Source organism: Syngnathus floridae, chromosome 3 (assembly GCF_059516105.1).
Source record: "Syngnathus floridae isolate MCC-2025c chromosome 3, RoL_Sflo_1.0, whole genome shotgun sequence".
NCBI classification, from domain to species: Eukaryota; Metazoa; Chordata; class Actinopteri; order Syngnathiformes; family Syngnathidae; genus Syngnathus; species Syngnathus floridae.
Window position 1 is genome coordinate 19266113 of NC_142415.1, and position 18508 is coordinate 19284620.

The 18508-nt window shown below is 41.5% G+C and overlaps 3 protein-coding genes across 4 annotated transcripts in view; all 3 read left to right on the forward strand.

The window, feature by feature from the left end:
* Nucleotides 1-631: 631 nt before the first annotated feature.
* LOC148400965 (cytochrome c oxidase subunit 5A, mitochondrial-like) lies at nt 632-2441 on the forward strand. 2 transcript variants are annotated; one of them, XM_088371736.1, is made up of 5 exons: nt 632-801; nt 1487-1603; nt 1723-1844; nt 2101-2223; nt 2319-2441. In XM_088371736.1, exons 1-4 carry the CDS (start codon nt 726-728, stop codon nt 2212-2214), a joined length of 429 nt encoding a protein of 142 aa, XP_088227862.1. In that variant the 5' UTR covers nt 632-725; the 3' UTR covers nt 2215-2223; nt 2319-2441. The 2 variants fall into 2 exon arrangements, with proteins under 2 accessions (XP_088227862.1, XP_088227861.1); XM_088371735.1 differs by having other exon boundaries at nt 643-801; nt 1466-1603.
* A 296-nt stretch (nt 2442-2737) lies between these two features.
* fam219b (family with sequence similarity 219 member B) lies at nt 2738-7020 on the forward strand. Its single transcript, XM_088371734.1, has 6 exons — nt 2738-2941; nt 3724-3832; nt 4435-4528; nt 4610-4687; nt 4806-4857; nt 5025-7020. Exons 1-6 carry the CDS (start codon nt 2876-2878, stop codon nt 5172-5174), a joined length of 549 nt encoding a protein of 182 aa, XP_088227860.1. The 5' UTR covers nt 2738-2875; the 3' UTR covers nt 5175-7020.
* A 463-nt stretch (nt 7021-7483) lies between these two features.
* LOC148400967 (AT-rich interactive domain-containing protein 3B-like) overlaps nt 7484-18508 on the forward strand; it is a 41558-nt gene continuing 30533 nt past the window's right edge. The window contains exons 1-2 of the mRNA XM_088371535.1: nt 7484-7733; nt 8764-9405. Coding sequence (XP_088227661.1) covers nt 7698-7733; nt 8764-9405 — 678 coding nt within the window. The 5' untranslated portion in view covers nt 7484-7697. The remainder of the gene's footprint in view (nt 7734-8763; nt 9406-18508) is intronic.

Consider the following 18508-nt stretch of genomic DNA (forward strand, 5'->3'; position numbering starts at 1 on the left):
TTACTTTAAGAAATTAACTTTTACTTTGTAAAGGTCAGGTAGAAGTCAAGGAGATTATTTTAATGACTCATTTTGAAGCACTTCTTTTTCTTGGGATATTTAAAATGACAAAAAAACAAGGATGATGAAAATAAACTGGAGATGTGTAGTAGGGAATTACACTAATGGGCGTCTAGTGTGTTGCATTGAGCCTGCGGGGTTGGGATTAGGGCGACTAATCTGCTCTACATCCATTTTGTGACTCCTACTACATACACACGCATTTATATGTACATACAACATGGCTGAATTACATCCAAGTTGTACATCCAAATCGTGTCAGTCTTAACCAGGATTTCAAACCCTAACTTTAAACCAGAGTTAAGGTGTCAGATCAGGGTTTTGTTTTTTTGTTTATGTTTTGTGTTCTTCCTTCTTTCTATCCTTATCACTCTCTTCCTTCTATCCTTGCCTTTTATCCATTACTTCAAATAGTCAATATAAAAAGTGCATAAAGAATTCTGTAGGTTGGTCAATTTCATTTAAAGTATTCTAAAATCTCATTTCTATTGATTTTTATATCAAGCGCTCCCTCTAGCGGTGAATTAGGATGGTCCAGCAGTAACCGGTGGACTTCGGTTATTTCCGTAAGTCACGTGATTGCTTTTCGTATTCTTCCGGCGTCCAGGGTCCTTTTTTATTGCCTCCACACACTCACATTTACTGTTAGCATCCGCTTCTCTACTATGTTCCGTGCCGTTTTCCGGCTCCCGGTCACAGGCGCCCGGACCTTGGCGACCCGGTTCCGACCTGGCCACACAGGTAGGACGGCAAGCCTCACACCCGCAGTGTTAAATAATCTTTAAGTAAAAGGAATTAGCCGGTGCACGGGCGGCTAGCTAGCTAGGTTAGCGTCTGTACGCTGAATGCTAGCAAAGGGTCACATTGAAGTATATTTTATGTATATTTTTTATTCCCTAATAATAAATACTACCTATATATGGTTGTAAAATATATGTTTTAATTTAAAAAATAAGTGCCAAATTTAATCTTTAATTTAAATGTCACGACCTTGTATTGACCCGATTTGGTGACGTCAAGAGAGTCAGTAGTCGCAGATTATATGCATAGGGAGGAAAAAAGAAGATATTTATTTTTGTAAATTCATTATATTATATATTATTTTTTTATATATATATTATTGTATATATATATATATATATAATAATATATATTATATTAAGATTATTAAAGTTTCTTTTGATGCGATTTTGATGTTATTTGTATTCCGTTGTGCTATATAATCTGCCTTTATTTCTTTTGTTTTGATTTATTAAGTTGTGCCACTGTTCAAAAAAATAGCAGCAGGCACTTGTTGTCATTAATACAGTTTTTAGCTGTTATTAATGTGTTGCTGGAAAAAAAACAATTTCAAAATTTTAAAAATCTAATATATTACTCTCGTGTATTGGGTGTCTAAATAAAGGTTACACATCATGTTTTGCAGCGCCGTTAGCTTCCAGATGTTACTCACATGCCACAGTGGAGTCAGATGAGGAGTTTGACGCCCGCTGGGTCACCTACTTCAACAAGCCCGACATCGACAACTGGGAGCTGAAGAAAGGTTGTCATTATTCAACGTATGACCACCATGACTAAAGTTGAGCTAATGTAGATGAAACAAGCAACATGAAAGTTGCAGAATTTATTAATTAGTATTTTAATTTATTTTTATTTTTGAAGGGATGAACACTTTGATCGGGTATGACCTGGTACCCGAGGCCAAAATCCTGGATTCAGCTCTTAGGGCGTGCCGGAGACTCAACGACCTGGCCAGTGCCATCCGCATCCTGGAGGCTGTCAAGGTGAGTTTTACCCTGAGAGTTTCAGCTTTACTTCATCGCTTGCATTATTTATTTGATGAATAAGGGAAAGTGTACTGTGCATTGATAAACATTTCAATCACTAAAAAATATAAGTATACACTACAATTATCTAGCGATACATACAATCTGACAACTTTACATTGATACATTTCTAGTAAATATCTTGAACTTCTCTGAAATTTTAGGTATTCTAATTGTGATCTTCTAGGAACTAAAATTGTTTTTTGTTTTGCAGGATAAAGCAGGCCCTCACAAAGACATTTATCCATACTTGATCCAAGAGCTGAAGCCCACGCTGGCGGAACTCGGCATCTCCACGCCGGAGGAGCTCGGCATTGACAAGATTTAGCAGGCAAAGGTAACTGAATTTTTGATTCAGTATTAGATTCTTGTATTATCTATAAATGGACCTTTACTCAATGCACATTTCATTTTCTTTTTTTTTTCCTTCAGGTGCTTGGAGAGATGAACTCTCCTAAATTGTCTCCTGTTAAAAATGTCGATAGTGTTGATTAATTCCATATTGTCCTATTCTGTAAAAAACGGTGGACTGGATAAACATATATGTCAGAACTATCTGTGTGTTTGTTCAATCTTAATTACATAATGGTTGCTCAAATTTGCATTTTCTGGTGTTTTATTGTTAAAAAATGTAATGTGACATGCCACATATTCACATGGCTGGATAAAATGGTTCAAAATGGTTAAAATTTACTTATTTTTATGTAGTTATTATAAAACCCGCCACTCTATTATCAATCCATCATGCTTCTATTTGTTTTTCCAAAAAATCGAACTGGTTATTTTTCATAATTATTCGTTTATTCCGACTCAAAAATTACAACGCTCCTACCACAAAGTCTTATTTTGAAATGTTAACCGGAACTGGAACCAAAACCTAGCATTAGCAACCGATCGTGATTGTCAGTGTACTACCGGTCAGTGTTGCCAACAAACTGGCTGGTCATGGGTGTGCTGCGGTGCTACACGTTGTGACAACCGACGCCAAGATGATGAACGACATCTCCGAGGAGCCCGAGAAGGACAACTTGCTCGAAGCTCCTCGAAATTTAACGGTAGACCTCTCGCGGCTAGCGAAGGCTAGTCGGGCTAAAAGCTAAACGCATTTTGAAGGATTGGCTAGCTAGCTGGCTGAGTGGAACTACCCGATTTGTGTCTTTATGGGGTATTTACGCCACTAAAGGCTTGATTTGAATCAGTTTCTCTTGTATGGGGAGAATGTTGGGACGGATTTTAGCGACGGGGTGCTTTTTTCTTAATATAAAATTACATAAATTAGCTAGCTCCGGAATTGCTAGCTCGTGTTATGTTTCGTGTGAATCTAAGTTTATTTACTCAACTGTAGCGGGTGCCAGGCATTTATTGGACTGATTTATCCGGTTGCCAACCAATCACAGGGCAGCACTGTCAATATGCAACGATTAATTGACAGCGTATCAATTTTCAAATTAATTGATCATTATTCTTGATAATCTTGTTTAATCTTAAATTATCCAACTCAGAATAAGACCCTTAACTGTAAATATGATTTATGCAGTCCTCCACAAAAGCAGACCTGTCTTTATCTTATTGTGACAGATTCAAATTTAATTTAAATGTCATTTTTTCCAGTGAATTTTGTCCATCCCTGCTGTAAATTATCCTTATGAATGTGAAAACTTGTTTGTCTACACGTGCCCTGAGATTGACTGGTAACTGGTAAAAATTTAAGGGTGTGTCAGCTCCACCTCACCCGCATCCCAAATAAGGTCAAAGGCTGTCAAAAGTGAAAGAAAGGATTAAAATGACTGCGTAAGAAAGTGTATGTGAATGATGCCCTTCTATTTTGCCACTCAAGGCCCTCGGTAGCGGTGCAAGGCCTAAAAGCGGCGATGTAGGCATCAGGCCGACAGAGAAGAGAGGACCGTACATCATGTCCAGGGTGCCAGCCATCCACCTCAAACTACGTGAGTAGTAGGTGCTGTCCACAAGAGCCATTAAGCATGTCAGCAATTTGACACAAAGAGAGTCTTTATAGTCCCCAAAAATGTCATGTTCAGTGCTTCCATTCACACTTACACACAGTGAAAATTGGTGAAATGCTTTGTAAAGCACATCTGTCAGCAAAAAGTGATTCTATTTTAGCGAACAACATAAGAGTGTGATTTAGATTTTTTTAAGTCATTCACGACCTCCTCTTATTATTATATTATTATATTAATTTATTTTTGTAAAATGAACTTATTCAAACGTATTTATGACTTTACTCTTGTCATAATAATAACTTTTTAAAATATTTTATGACTGACTTAAAAACAGGAATATTGCTGTAACAAATTTGGCTTTTTAGAAAATAATATTTGACACCTTCATTACATAAAATTAAGATTTGATTAAAATTGTATTGAATTGTCATGTGACATCCGTTACCGCCCCCTACAGTGCTGGAGGAAAACAGCAACAGCACATGATCTTTAATTCCAACCAAGTCAAACTTTTATGTTGACAGACTTATTTATGTTGTGTGTTTGAAGACTTTACAGCATGCTAACCTTTGCTAATGTCATAGAAAAACACAGGGAGCTAGCCAGGAAAGCTCTAAAGAAGAAAGCTCTCGCACCGGGACCTGCTGTCATGCATCAGCCCAGACAAGGAACGAAGAGGTCAGCACAAGAAATGGCGTCATGTCCTTGAATGCCACCCGAGCGTACAGCGTCATTTCCCTCCTTTTCTTTCAATTATAGAAAAGTGAAGTTTAACAAGGGCTACACTGCTTTGAGTCAACATGCAGAGGAAACTTTGATTGCACTGGATTCAGACAGGTAAAGACACAAAATGCTGTTGTTACAGAAGAACCTGTTTTGTCCATCGTTGTTGATACACACGTGCACACACACACACAAAGGTTGATAACAGAACTGGTTGTACATGCCGTTGCAGTGATGAAGAGATTGATTTTGAGCAGTGCTCCTCGGGCTACTCTTCAGCCGAGGTGAGTCACTCCCACACCCAAACATTCTTCCCCTCATCATTTCCCCTTTTCATATGGGTGGTGGCAAAAATGGCAATTTGAGTCATGGATCTTTCATTTTTTAATTTCAGAAAAAATCAATGTCCACTTTGCGGTTTGCTTTGAAACTCTCGCTGTGTACCTTCCAGATCCATCCAGACTTGAGTCGTCAGCTGCTTCAGGACGGCTACCGCCTGGACGAGATCCCAGACGACGAGGACCTGGACCTGATCCCACCCAAAGCTATGGGTTCCTCCGTGTGCTGCTGCATCGAGACTCCATCCTGTTGCACGCAGTGAAAGGCCACCGCTCCATTGCGGGCCGCCATAGCAGGTTTGTGGCCCGTGTCGGAGTCCGGCACTTACTGCCTTCTTGACGTTTCCCACTCCGGAGCCGAGAGCCGGGTTTCTTCTGAGTCGCATCGCTGCGCAGGTGGACAACAGCAACAAAAAAAAAAAGCCTTATCCACTGTGACTCCAAAGCTTGACCTATTTTTGTATTATTTTTTTTTTAATACGTCTAATTGCAACTAGAGTGACTGGTGTGGACGTGTGGCATCTTCATGTTTTATCTGCAATTTCCTGACTGCTGTTACATTCATGTCAGCCATTCCTACATTTACAAGCTTGTTGGATTCAAATAGGATATCAAGTACACACTATTGTGTAGGCATGGGGTTGAATACAGTAATGCTTTTTGAAAACCGAAGAATATTGCTGGCGTTGGGGCCAATGTTATTTTTTTTCCAAATTATCGATGCAATGCTAATGGCTCAGTAATCATTCTTTTTTTTTTTTCTTCTTCCCTTTATGAAACATGATGGTTTTGAAGAGGTTTCTGACCAGCACCAGTCATATGTCATCAACATTAACGCGCTTTATTCCGGTAACATTCCATCTTCTAACATCGCAACCTCTTTCTCGCAAAGTAGCATTTTCCCGCAACAATGCAATGCTTTTTTTTATCGCAACCTTTTTCCTTGTCGTCTTCCTATATTTTTTTTCTTTTCAGCGTGGTCCTAAGAGACCTTAATTATCTCCTGTCAAAACAAAATAAGCACAGTCTCCAAGCTACTAAAGCCAATGAGTGATCTGACAAGTACAGTGGGAAGGGTACGGACATGTGAAAGTAAAATAATACACTATAAATGTATTTTGTTTGGAAAAGAATATGCTTGTAGGCTAGGGTGTTCAACCAAAGGGGTTTCTGATGTTTTGGGAGGCAACGTTACGTCATGGCGCTATAGTAGTCGAATTATTTATAATATATTTATAATTTTGAGATGGTTAGTAGGAAAAGAATTGGTTTACGTCACTTATTTTTTTTTTCACTTTGTATGACAGAACTGTTATTGGTGTGAAAAACAAAGGGCAAGTACTTTGCTTTTTATGCACTGTACATTTGTGGAATGGAAGAGCATTTTTCTTGATGATCAGTGGTTTCAGCCCGCACGATACGTTAACTCGTGTCACGGTGTTGGTTCTTCTCGAGGAGGCAAAGCACTTATTCTATATAACGCATCGTAAACCGCCTTCAAATGACTTTCTGACGCAATCGACGGACAAATGTTCGATGTTAAGGCGTATGCGTGGGAGAGACAAAGTTTTCATACAGTGTGCCAAGAGTAGGTTTGTGCTAATTTTATTGCATTTGCACTTTTAGCTCAATAACAATAACAAGACCGTTTGAAATGTCACAATAGCAGACATGGCACCGTAAAGAACTCCAAGGAATTTTGTCCTGTGTGATCTTATCTGTGGATAGTTTTATCTGAAACTTGTCAGCCAAGGTTGAAGTGACCATTCCAGTGAGACTCAGCATATTGACTTTGATTTGGGGGACATTTTGTCACGTTTCTAGTTTCAGGGACTGCGAGTTCACCATACTTCCTCCTCATCCTCCATCCTACCTCCTTATCTGCCTTCACTTCCTTAATTTGAAAGTCTAAAAAAAAAAAAAAAAAAAAAAAACTCCTTTTGGCCCATTTTAGTTTAACATCAGTGGTTGGTAGCAAAAGTCAACATATGCTATGCAACTGCTGGACAATCTACATATATTATTTTACAATGCGTGTATGTTTATTTTTTAATAGGACTGCTGTTTTATTAGTTTACAATACATGATAAAATAAAAGATCCATTCTGACTCATGATTTTTTTGTCCTCCAGGGGGTAGTATAGCGCCACCGTGCATTTTAATACCTTTGTTATACTAATCAGCTAATGATGCGTTCAATGTTAAATCGGAGTTAGTATATATATGACACAGCAGGAGATTTTCTGAGTAATCATCTAATATATTTATTGGATAACAAATAGTTTCAGTCTCGGGTGGGAAATTTATGCAAATAATCATTTGGCGAATTAGTTTCGAAAAGTAGCGAAGTTCGTATTCTTTGGAAATTCCCAGCTAATTTGAACGTAACGGACCACCCGATGTCCATAGTGGTCTTTCCTTTGCCGGACACAACATTCTTCAGTACATTTCCGCAAGTGAGCACTTACAATACTTATGCCACCGTGTTTACTTGGGGTGTCATTTAGAAAGAAAGGGGGGTCGGGGGCGTGGCTCGTGAAATAATAATTAAAATAAAAGCTAGGGTGCGAAAGGGTCATGTTCCATTCATATTGAGTGAAAAGAGGAGAACGAAGCGGAGCAAATAAGAGCTTTTAGCGCCTTTTGCTGCTTGTGTGAATCGTGAGTACATTGCCCCCTCCCCTCCTCTCTTTTCCGCCCCGGACGTGCGCGTACTCGTCTGCTGGCGTGCGCGTGTGTTTACAAGTGAGTTTGAACGAGTGCCAGCAGCGAGGCAATCGGGAGGCATGGTGGACAACTCCAGCAGTAGTAAGGCGCAAATGGTGAGTAGTGCTCTTCTCCTCGGGCTCTTCTGTACTCCGTTTTGCTTTTATAAATAACAGAAAAACTAAGCGAATCATTAAATTCGGCTTTATTTTTTAACGGTCTGCTGAATTAGCGCGCGCAACGCAGTGTCGTACAAGAGCCAAAAAGTCGAGAAAAAAAAACGCCACAATGCACATTTAACTGTGACTTGTCATATTTTTTTTTTAGGCATTTCAAAAATCTTTATTTAATTACGGAGGAGGATGGAGTTGCTCGCTAAAGAGTAGAAAGGCGATAGTTTTTTTTTTTGACAGTTTGCGTCTTCATTTTTATCCGTAGGTCATTTTACGTTACTTTTTGTTGAACCGCCCTTAGCTACATACGAATCGTTTAGTGATATTTACATATTTAACTTTTAAAGCTAAACGACTTTAATTGGCGTTTAGTAACGTCGAAATATGAAAACACTAGTCTCGGATTTTTGGCGAGAACGTTTTTAAATCGAAAATGGACGATAACCAGACTTGTACAGCTAGTTTAGGAATGTTGTTTAATTTGTTTAAAGCGTAGTTTTTTCAGTAAGCTCTTGTTTTGGGTTTACCAGTTAATTTGTTCTTATCTATTCTCTGACTGCACTCTATCCACCCATCCTCTCCTGTTGTCTATCCATCTATCTATTTATCTATCCATCTTAATTTGTGTTTATCTATTCCTTCGTCATCTAGATTTACACATGCTGATTTTTTTGTTCGAACATGTGATAAAACAGCTGCTCATTATTTATACTAGTCAATCATTCTCCAGTTTGTTTGCAAAATTACGAATAGTCTCTCTGACTTTGCCTCATGGGCACATTTCCTCAATTTGTGCAATGACGATTGAGTGCATGACTCATTAGTGTAATTGCAAGTCAAATAATACAGCAGGAATGCAATTCCGGCTTTTTCTCTTAATGTTGGTTTTCACAATTGCATTTATTGTATTGACATGTCATTTATTCCTATTTACATTTGATCCATGAATAACAAGCTATTTGATGGTCTGCAGCCCAGCATGTCTCAGGAGCCCGGTGTAGCCTTTCCTCAGAACACCTCCACAGGGGGGATGAAGCTGGAAGCGGTGATGGAGCAACTTCAGCGCCAGCAGCAAGCCCGGTTGGAGATGGAGCGCAAGGAGAGGAAGCTGCGTGAGGCCCACATCATGTACGCTCAGCAGCTGGCCGCTCAGCAGGCCATCCTGGCAGCGGCCCGGACGCCGGGGGCCAACTTCATGGGCAAGGGCCTGGCCGGAGTGGTGCCGCCTCCGCCGCCGCCCCGCGTGACCAATCAGAGCAGCGTAGACTCTGAGAAAGAGGACGATGAGGACCGGGGCCGCGACTCGGCCGAGGAGGACGACGACAATGAGATGATGGATGGCGATGAGCGTAGCGACGAGGACGGCGAGAGCGGAGGCGGTGCCGGCGGCCTTGAATTCCTTCGTAAGCAGACGCTGGCGCTGCAGCAGAGCGCCGCCCGCATGCCGCCCGCCCGACCTTACGGCAGCTTTGCGGCGTCGGCCCCGCAGAGGGCGCCGTCCCCGCCCGTCCGGGTCAAACAGGAGCCCGACGAGGACTTGTCGCCGGCGGGCGCTCACCCGGCAGCCTCCCCCAACGGCCAGGCCGACTGGAGCTTCGACGAGCACTTCAGACAGGTCAGTTTCCTAAAATGTATTTATTTTTTTAATCATCACAGTTGTCCTAAGCAGGCAACGACAAAAATCACACTTTGCATGCTACATACTTTTTTTTTTTTTTTTTTTTTTTTTTTTACGGTCATGGTTCAATTCTTTTTTGATACGTTTGGGGGAACAAAATGCAAAACAGATCTCATTACATCTGTTCACAGCCAGGCATTACACAAACAAGCGGTTAGCACATCTGCCTCTCAGTTCCGAGGTCGGGAGTTTCAATCTGAGCTCTCGGCCTTCCTGAATGGAGTTTGCATAGATCTGTCATGCGTGCGCGGGTTTTCTCCAGGTAGCCTTGGAGCAAACGAGTCGACTTTACAACTTGACTTTTGATCAATGCAGGCGTCCATTGTAAATCATTCTCCCTCTTATGACTTGAGTTTTGTGATTTTCAAAGTACTGAAAAAAAATACCAAGGATGTCATCAGCAGTTCGTGAATGTCTCATCGACTTGATCCTATTTGTGTCAATGCAAAGTTGTGCAATCTCTATTGTGGCTCTCCCCCCCCCCGCATTCCAAAAACATGCTCGTTGGGTTTTTTCGAGACTTATTTGGCCTCGGGTGTGAATGTAACTCTGGATGCACGTTTGCCTATATTGCGTATCTTATTTGCAGGTGTTTTCTTATCCAAAACGTTTCGATAAATTTGCAGTTTTTTATTGGACACACCGATCTCGGATTAGCAAGGAAAAAAAAATCACCGATCCGATCAGAAAATGATTTAATCTATCGAAACAACTTGTTTATTTACATTCCAGTCGACCTTTGGTATTCAGACAAATTTGCATATAATTGCCCATCGGATCTGTGGAACGTCTATTCATAAGTTTGTGTGGACATGGCTCCAAAACCTCTCCATAGGATCATCTATTTTATTTCCACGGAGAGTGAGTCAAATTATCACGAGGTGTAGGCGGGAGGTTTTAAGTGATTGCGGTTTATTTAGCGTGCACGAGTCTGATTGCTGAGGGGAAGAACCTCGTCTTCTGGTCTTCCACTTGAGGATGCTGGAAGAGGATGGAGATGGACTTATGCTTGTTTGATTTCTCAGTTTAGCCCCCTACTGTTAGCCGCAGGCTAATCTCACCAGCTTTGCGTATCCCTTTCCATGGGAACACCCCGGGAGGCTCGCGAACCACCCTGAGGAGAGTCGCAGACCAAACAACGGATTTATATCACCATACTGGTTCTGCGAGTCGTCTTGTAGAACATGAAATGAGAGGCGTCGAGACCTTTTTTTTTTCTCCTTTTTATGTTTGCGTAACCTAAATCTCTGGAAACTTTTTTTTCCAACAATTTGAGATTGCTATTAAGATATTTTTCTTGTAATTGGTCATGTTTACATGTCTTAAATGTTGCCTTCCAATTTTCAGCTGAATATTTTAATGCTTGAATTTATTTCCAATCTTTGCATAGTCGTGGTTGCAAATTTTGTTTTTGTCGTATATGAGTAAATGAAAGCGTCTGCCACTATTTGGGTGACGTCACCTTCCCACATTCTTGTAGACGCTTCCAACATGTGTGTGTAGCTTTGACCCACAATTGGCTTTTGTGGCAAAAAAATCCGCTTAAGTGAGTGCTGGCATCGAGCCAGGCTTGTGCGCAACGTGAGCGCTCTCCTTGTGTGTGTGTGCATGTGTGTGTGAGCCTCTGGCTTGGCTCGGGTCCTGCTCGTCAAGTCGTCAGGCTGTGGGTGGTTGTCCGGGTCAACGTGAGGATTTTGGGTGGGAATGTTGGAAGTCGTACACACAGTAGCAGAGCTCGGAGCACTCCTGCGGCCTCCTGCCTTCCTTCCCCCGCACGCCCCCCGAACCTCTCCGGCGGAGTTTCGGCCGTGTGCCAAGTGCACTTTCCCTTCAAGATAAATATTGCCTCAGCACAACGTTACAGAACATCGGAATGCGTAGTTGGACAGCGGCCGAGCTCCACGCCGCCCGGCGCGGTAGTAGGACACGGCGAGTTAAGGGCGAGGTATCTCCACTTGTATCGCGTGTCTGGATTTTATTACACTCTATATTTAACGGCAAAAGTCTCCCAAGCGGTGCTTCCCCCTCGGCCCTTTTCCAAATTTAGCATTTGGCGCCAATGACGCAGGCGAAGGAACGTAGCAGCAGCAACAGCTGGAGCAGTCATAGTAGTGCCTCTGCCAAGGAGGTCACTGAATATTTTCTCCGCCGTTTGTTTGGGATATACAAACACAAAACTACTCTGGCTATTTTAAACTAGAACTGTTTTTTTTTTTTTTGCTGGCTGGCTGTTTATATGACAAAATACACTTGCTAGTTTCTACTACTGACTACTTACTACGAGCGATGTCCTGATTCGATATTCTATATCGTAGCGGCAACGATTAGCATAAATCCGAACATGTCTACTCTGTGGGATTACTTTTCACGACAACAAAACGAAACTAGCGGTTTCTCTTGGAGGAATTTCGTTGCTTTAGAATTCCGGGGTGTCATTTAGGGTCATTATGTTAAGCCAAATAAATGTGTGAACACCTCATATTATATGAGCAACACATTAAATTGATGAGTATTTTTTAAGTCAGACCCAGTAAAATTTAATATTTTTAAAAGGTCAATGGTAAGGTAAAAAATATATAGTCGATGTGTCTTCACGGGCCACATAAAATGATGTGGCGGGTCCATATCCGGCCCCCGGGCCTTGACTTTGACACCAATGCTTTCGATGATGTCATGGAAAAACAATGACTCTTATCAATGTACACTTGAGTTTTGCAAAGGCTTAAGATGCTAAAGATCCAAATATATTATTCTTTATTATGACCTGATTAAAAAAAAGTCTAAAGTGTGGAATTCTTGTCATGAGTTTCCTGATTCGGTAAGTTGACCTGGCTTTTGTCAAAGATCAGAGCAAAGTAAAGTTATAGCCATTGGCCCTATCAGCGGCCCGATGGCTTTTATTAGCGGAGACCGCGCGAGCCTGCGGGGGTTGGAGGAGGATGGACTGGAATTGGTCTGGCTTTTTTTTTGTTTTGTTTTGTTTCCTCTCTTTTATCTTTGCTGTCATTATGTCAGCTCTGCAGTATTTAATGGCAGCTCATCTCTTCAGGCAGTTTCAGGTTGCACTGCTGTAGGGGGAGGAGGACAGAGTAGCTTTTTTTTTTTTGATGTCATTGTCTTGGAGAAGCGAAAGAGAGAGACAGACAAGTCAGGCAGGCAGATGCTGCAAGTACACCCCCCACACACTTCCCACCTTTCCACCCTCCCTTTAATAATGGCGGGAGCCATCTAAAGTGGTCCCATGCACTTAACATCTAGCCGACCTGCTCTCCACGTCGGCCATGTTGAAATGGTGAAGTGATTTAATGGCGAGGAAAGTACACGTGAAAACTACACGGCCCTCAAACGATATATAATTAAATGAAATCATGGGGTGCTGAACACAGTTGACGATTTGTAGCTGAATTACATGCTTTTTTTTTATACATAAATCAACGTGGATAGTAAAAAGTAGAAACATATATTTTTTAAAAATATTTTAGACAATTTAATTATGTATTTTCAAAACAGTGATAAATAGTGATGTAACATGTATGCCGACTTCTCGGACCACTTGTTGGGACAGTTTTACAGGACAGATGGGGAGGAGGGGAGGACAGAGGGGGACGTCCGCTGTTTTTTTGCTTCCGAAACAGCAGAGTAAATAATTGCCAAACAAGAGAGTGCACAATGGCGTCGCGTGGAGGGAAGCCCAGGGGGGGCGGGCGGCCGGCCATCCTCAGCACTTTGGCCTCTGCCACGCTGGGACATTGGCTGCGTGACCCCTGTAGTCCAGCCCCACAAACCAGCAGCACCTCCTTCTCACACACACATGATAATCCCTGTGTGATTAATGCAGTATTAATCAGGCCTGCACAACGGAGATCGACTGTATCGATGGCGATGGTGTGCTACAGGTGACGCACCCCCCATTACCTGCTCTGTGCACGTGTGCAAAATACAGACATCACAATAGGCACAAGATTGCAATGATGATCGATAATGTTCTTGTCTCGCTATAAAATAATGAGTCACGGTGTACTTTTCAATAAAAGACAATTTGCGCTTGAACTTGTCAGTACTGCAAATGTGAAATTTCCTTCTAAGTGATTATTGTTGTATTTAATTCTATTTAATTAATTTACAGTTTTATATATAGTGTTGATGTTGTCACCTTTTTCTTCATTTGTGTCATACTTTAAATTGGTTGCATATATGGGCAAAGTGAATTTCCTTGATCAGTAATTTTTTTTTTAAACTTTGGAAACACCTTCAAATTATCTGACATTTTGTATTCAATTTTTTGACATTTACATTCTATTTTTAGTCTTTTACCAAGGATTTCCATCATCCATATTTCTTAATAATAGTTTAAGTATTAATCTACATTCCAGGATTTATTTAAAATAATAAATTATTATTAAATAATAATTGAATTAGAAGTTATTTCCAAACTTTTGACTGGCACCATACCTTTTTTTTATACTAGGATTATTTTTATTTTTTGGTGCCATAGCATTATTTAAATAATTTTTTTTGCAGTGATTTAATTATTGACTTTGTGTTGTAGCGAGGCATATTCACACAGACACATGGAATCGTTCCAGATGTCTCGCGTCGGCCACCTCCCGCCCCCTCAAAGCCGGCTCGTGGCTTTCGGTCCCCCGCCAGCCCGGCCTGTTGCATAATTTAGCTGTCGCCCCAGCAACACATCAGCCAGGAAGTGAGGGCAGCCACCACAGCTGCAGCTCAGGAGGAAAGATCGATAAAGATTGTGTGCTTGAGCTTTTCGAGAAGTAGGAATGTCCGTCTTCACCCCTTACCCGCCGTTCACGCTTCATTTATGACCAACGTCGAGGTCTTTGTATCGAACCGGTCGGTGGAGCCGAGGTTTCATTTTGACGTGTCCTGGAACTTTCCTGACACGTCAATCTGAGCTGACCAACACGTTGCTACTGTTGCCGTGTGATAAAATGTCGTTGTCGAATCACGAATCTTTACCAAGGTGGAAAAACTAACTGTCAGCGCAATAAAAAAAAAAATCCACAGCATTCCATTATTTACAACTTTATGTGAGCTAGCTGTGAGCTAGCACTGTCTGTCATTTCTGCAAAAAAAAAAAATGTTTGAATCTTTTTTGAAATGATCTTTCCTTTTATTTGTTAACACACAAGTTACCTCATTGCATTAAGATGACAAAATGGCAACTCAACCGGCGTGACTCATTGACTCCATTACGGCGGATCTGGTTTCACGCTGATTTATTCTCGTCAGCCCTCCGGGAGCGGCTCCGCCGTTTGTGCTCGTCAGCCGCCGTCGTTTGTCACCGCTGGACTTTTTCAGCCTTCGACCCAACCTCTCTTTTCGCGCTCTAGTGTGACAGGGTGGAAAGTTCACTGCCGACTTCACATTCATTTATAAACTGCTTGTACGGTATTAAGAAAAACGGAGCTGTTGGTATAATTATTTACTTTGTCCGGGTTGAGAGTCACTGCTGCGTGACCCCCTCACCCATATCCTCTGAATGGAGGCGCCTCAGCTCCCAATTCTTTTTTATTTTATTGGCATTTTTTTTTTCTCCTCTCCTGATGAATGTGCCTTTGTGCCTAATGTTGCCTGACCGTAATGGCTGCATGTTGAATTTCTGTCAGGACGGAAATGCAGAGCCGCGCCAATTAGCAACATCTAATTCTATTTTGTTTTCCAGTTTCCAGGAGAGACGGGCTATATTTGAGCATTAAACTCAATTTAATCCGATGATTGTGTTTAATAACGACATAAGTGGTAAAAAAATGATTCGGTCCTACGATATGTATCCGCTCGGAGTTGAGTATGATAATCGTTAAGTGATGGTGGCCTTCCTTCCTGCGCTAAGCTGCTAATATCGTAGCTATATCGTCGGAAAAGGAGCTACGATTCAGAAATCGAGCTAAGTTTTGGGCTAAAAATACGACACCGGACTTCTGTAGCGAGGTAGAATTTGTGGAGCGAAGGAATTTACGAAGTAAATTTGAAATGTGATTCAAATTTGGGGCAAAAAGATTTCGCTAAAGTCGCGTGACTTCATCTGTTGCAAATCTAAACGTGTCTGCGTTATATTTGTGATTTAAATCGAAAATTTGTTTTCATTAGAAAATATTTTTTTATTTCATTAAAAAATAATCGACAACACAACTTGCTATTTGGAAGTCAATCAAACATTTGGGCAGAATGTGAAACTATTTATTTCCATTTTCATTATTCTCTAACAGGGAAATGGCGGCGCAAATGAGAATTAATGTTTGGACACTTTTTTTTAACCATTTCCACTCGCTCTACTGTACTTCATCACATGACGTTTTTCAATATCGGTTTGGATTGCGGACCCGTGAAAATGCCATGGCGGGTGCTTCAATGACTTTTTCACATTGATCTCAATAAGTGTATCGGGAATAATCACGTGGCACGCACACAAACCTCACTTTGTGCTGACCTGCTCTTAACACCTCCATGTGGAAGACCCCCCCCTCCCCTCACACCCCCCCGGCCAGGAATAGAGGTATTGAATTTAGTAGGCAGATGAAGGGGGAGGAGCGGCTTTAGCGGTCTGGCTCGACACACCACGCCACCCCACCCAGAGGAAACATTCCAGACGGAATTAAAGAGTTAACTCTTCAAACAGTGAACATTCCCACAGGGGGCTTCCAACAAGAGACGAGCGAATGGGGGTAGGAAGGCGAGATGGCGGGTGTTTGCTCGCCCGTGTTATAGTTGGCCCCTGATTGGTGATCTTTCAATCCAGTTCAACCCCCTTCATCAGTGTCACGGGGGCAGTAAAAGAAAGAAGCCAAAGGGCCTGGATGGGAGGAGCTGATGGGAGGGAGGGAGGGCCTGCTGGTGCAAGCAGAGACACTTTTTTTTTTTTTCCGTCCAACTATCAAAGGACACAATCGTGTCACAATAATGTCATTTTTCAAGAATATGCGTCTTATGTTAAAAATCGTGATAAATTCTGATATAGACTCTTTGATTTTGAATTCCAACCCTAACCCTAACCCCCCCGAGTATTTATTTAATATTAAATTCCAGTTTTGCTTGACTTACATTATTACGTTTGATCAATATTACTCAATTTAAGCCAATAAGGTATTTATTACAGTTAAAAAAACAAAACAATTTATCAGCATTTTTTTTTTCAATTTAAATGCTAGCATTTGTTAGTATTTTACGAGTGCTCGTTTGAAGCCTCGCAATGGTCACATGACCAATTTTGCCGTTCAGCTCCCTGTTAGAGAATTGAAGTGAAAGACTAAAAAGATTTTTACGTTAAAAAAAAAACGCCTCCACTTGTCACATCGCCCCCACCCCCACATCTAAATCGACCCCCGAGGATTAACTTCCTCACCTCCTAATGGAAACTGAGCTACTGATGCTTGCTGTAATTCGATCAGTCGCCCGCTAGCGAAAACCACGACCAACACCCCCCCTTCACTGCCCCCTCCCATTGGTCCTTTCCAGCCCCTCCCACTTGGCGTATCTCAACACCTGCTCTTTAATGAAGGCAAACAGAAGGAACTAAACATATAGCGCAATGAAAGAAATACACCTCGGCAGCTGCCGGTCAATGGAGCCCCAAGGTCATATCGGTGTGTGTTGGACAAAGTCTGTTTTGCTCCGTGTCAGGATCCACTAAACAAGATGACTCCCAGCATAATACAATATTTGCGTGCTTCCCCGTTACATACATAGTAAAACTTTACCTGCTTTTAAAAATAGGTCAAGGCGTATATTTCGCACAATGTATTTTAAATGTACAGCAAAAAATGTTTGGCGTCAACAAAATAACTTTTTGGGGGAAGCTGCAGAAAATGGACGATAGAGACAAAAGATCATTCATAAAATTCATTAGCTAAATAACCACATACACACAAAACAAATAAATATTAGAGGTATAATGTAAATAAAATAAAATATGTAACAATAAAAATTAAATATATAATATAATATAATGTAAAGAAAATAATTTGATTTTGTCGGGAGGGACTCAAAGGCTATCTAAACATTGCGCTGCGTGATCTCCTCACAAAATGGCGTCTTTTGTCGCGCACAATTAGCGAGGACGAAGAGGACATACGGGTCATCGCCATTTGAACTTGTTACGTAAACAGACTAAAGAAGACCTTTACACCGAGAAAAAAAACGGCTTTTGGTAGAAAGTGATACATAATAAAATCACCTATCCATCAAAGCTAACAATGCATCATGCTAGCAATTTAGCTTCAAGTGGTTAGAATATTTTGTTTTCCCTCGTGTCACAATATTGGCTGAGGTCCAACTCGGTGTAAAGAGCCCGCTAGGTACTAACTGGGCCACCGTGTCAAGGCCCTGCGGTAAACACAGCAACAGCAGCTGACTGACTGGGCTCTGGCTTGCAGCCACGGGCGAGGAAGTTTTTTTTTTTCCTTTCACTCTGCACTCATTACAACCGCCTGCCAAAATCCCGTGTTTGCAGCAGCGTGTGGCCACGCTCGCTTGCCAAGCCTTCCAAACGCCAGCGCACTTGTAAGAAGGCAGCTTCCAAAAGCGCTGGCTGCGGCCCAGGAAATGTCACATGATGCTAATAGCGATATAGCCGCGGATCAGCTTCCGACACTCACACTCCGAGCTGCTTTTTTTTGAGCGACCCGGCTCGTACGGGATCCTAATTATCTCAAGAAACAACAAGAACAATAAGCAGTCGAACCCTCCGGCCCGATTGGTTTTAAAAGCAGCTCCGTTTAGTAAGAAAAACTGTTCACGTGCCCTTTTACACTGTTTATACTGTTAATTGGGCCGCAGCAGCTTTGGAAAATAAATCCCCGAGGTGATACACAGTTCAACCTCCATCATGAAAAGTAGCAGTGTTTGAGTCAGAACACGTGATCCTACAGATACTCGGGAAGTAATCCAACTAAATATTTTTAGAATTGATCAATCTATCTGTAATTTGCATTTTATTGTAAAATTGTTATTTTCCGACAACTGCTTATAAACCCGTTTTTGTTGTTTGCTAGGTACTCATGAACATTTTTAAAGCTCTTTT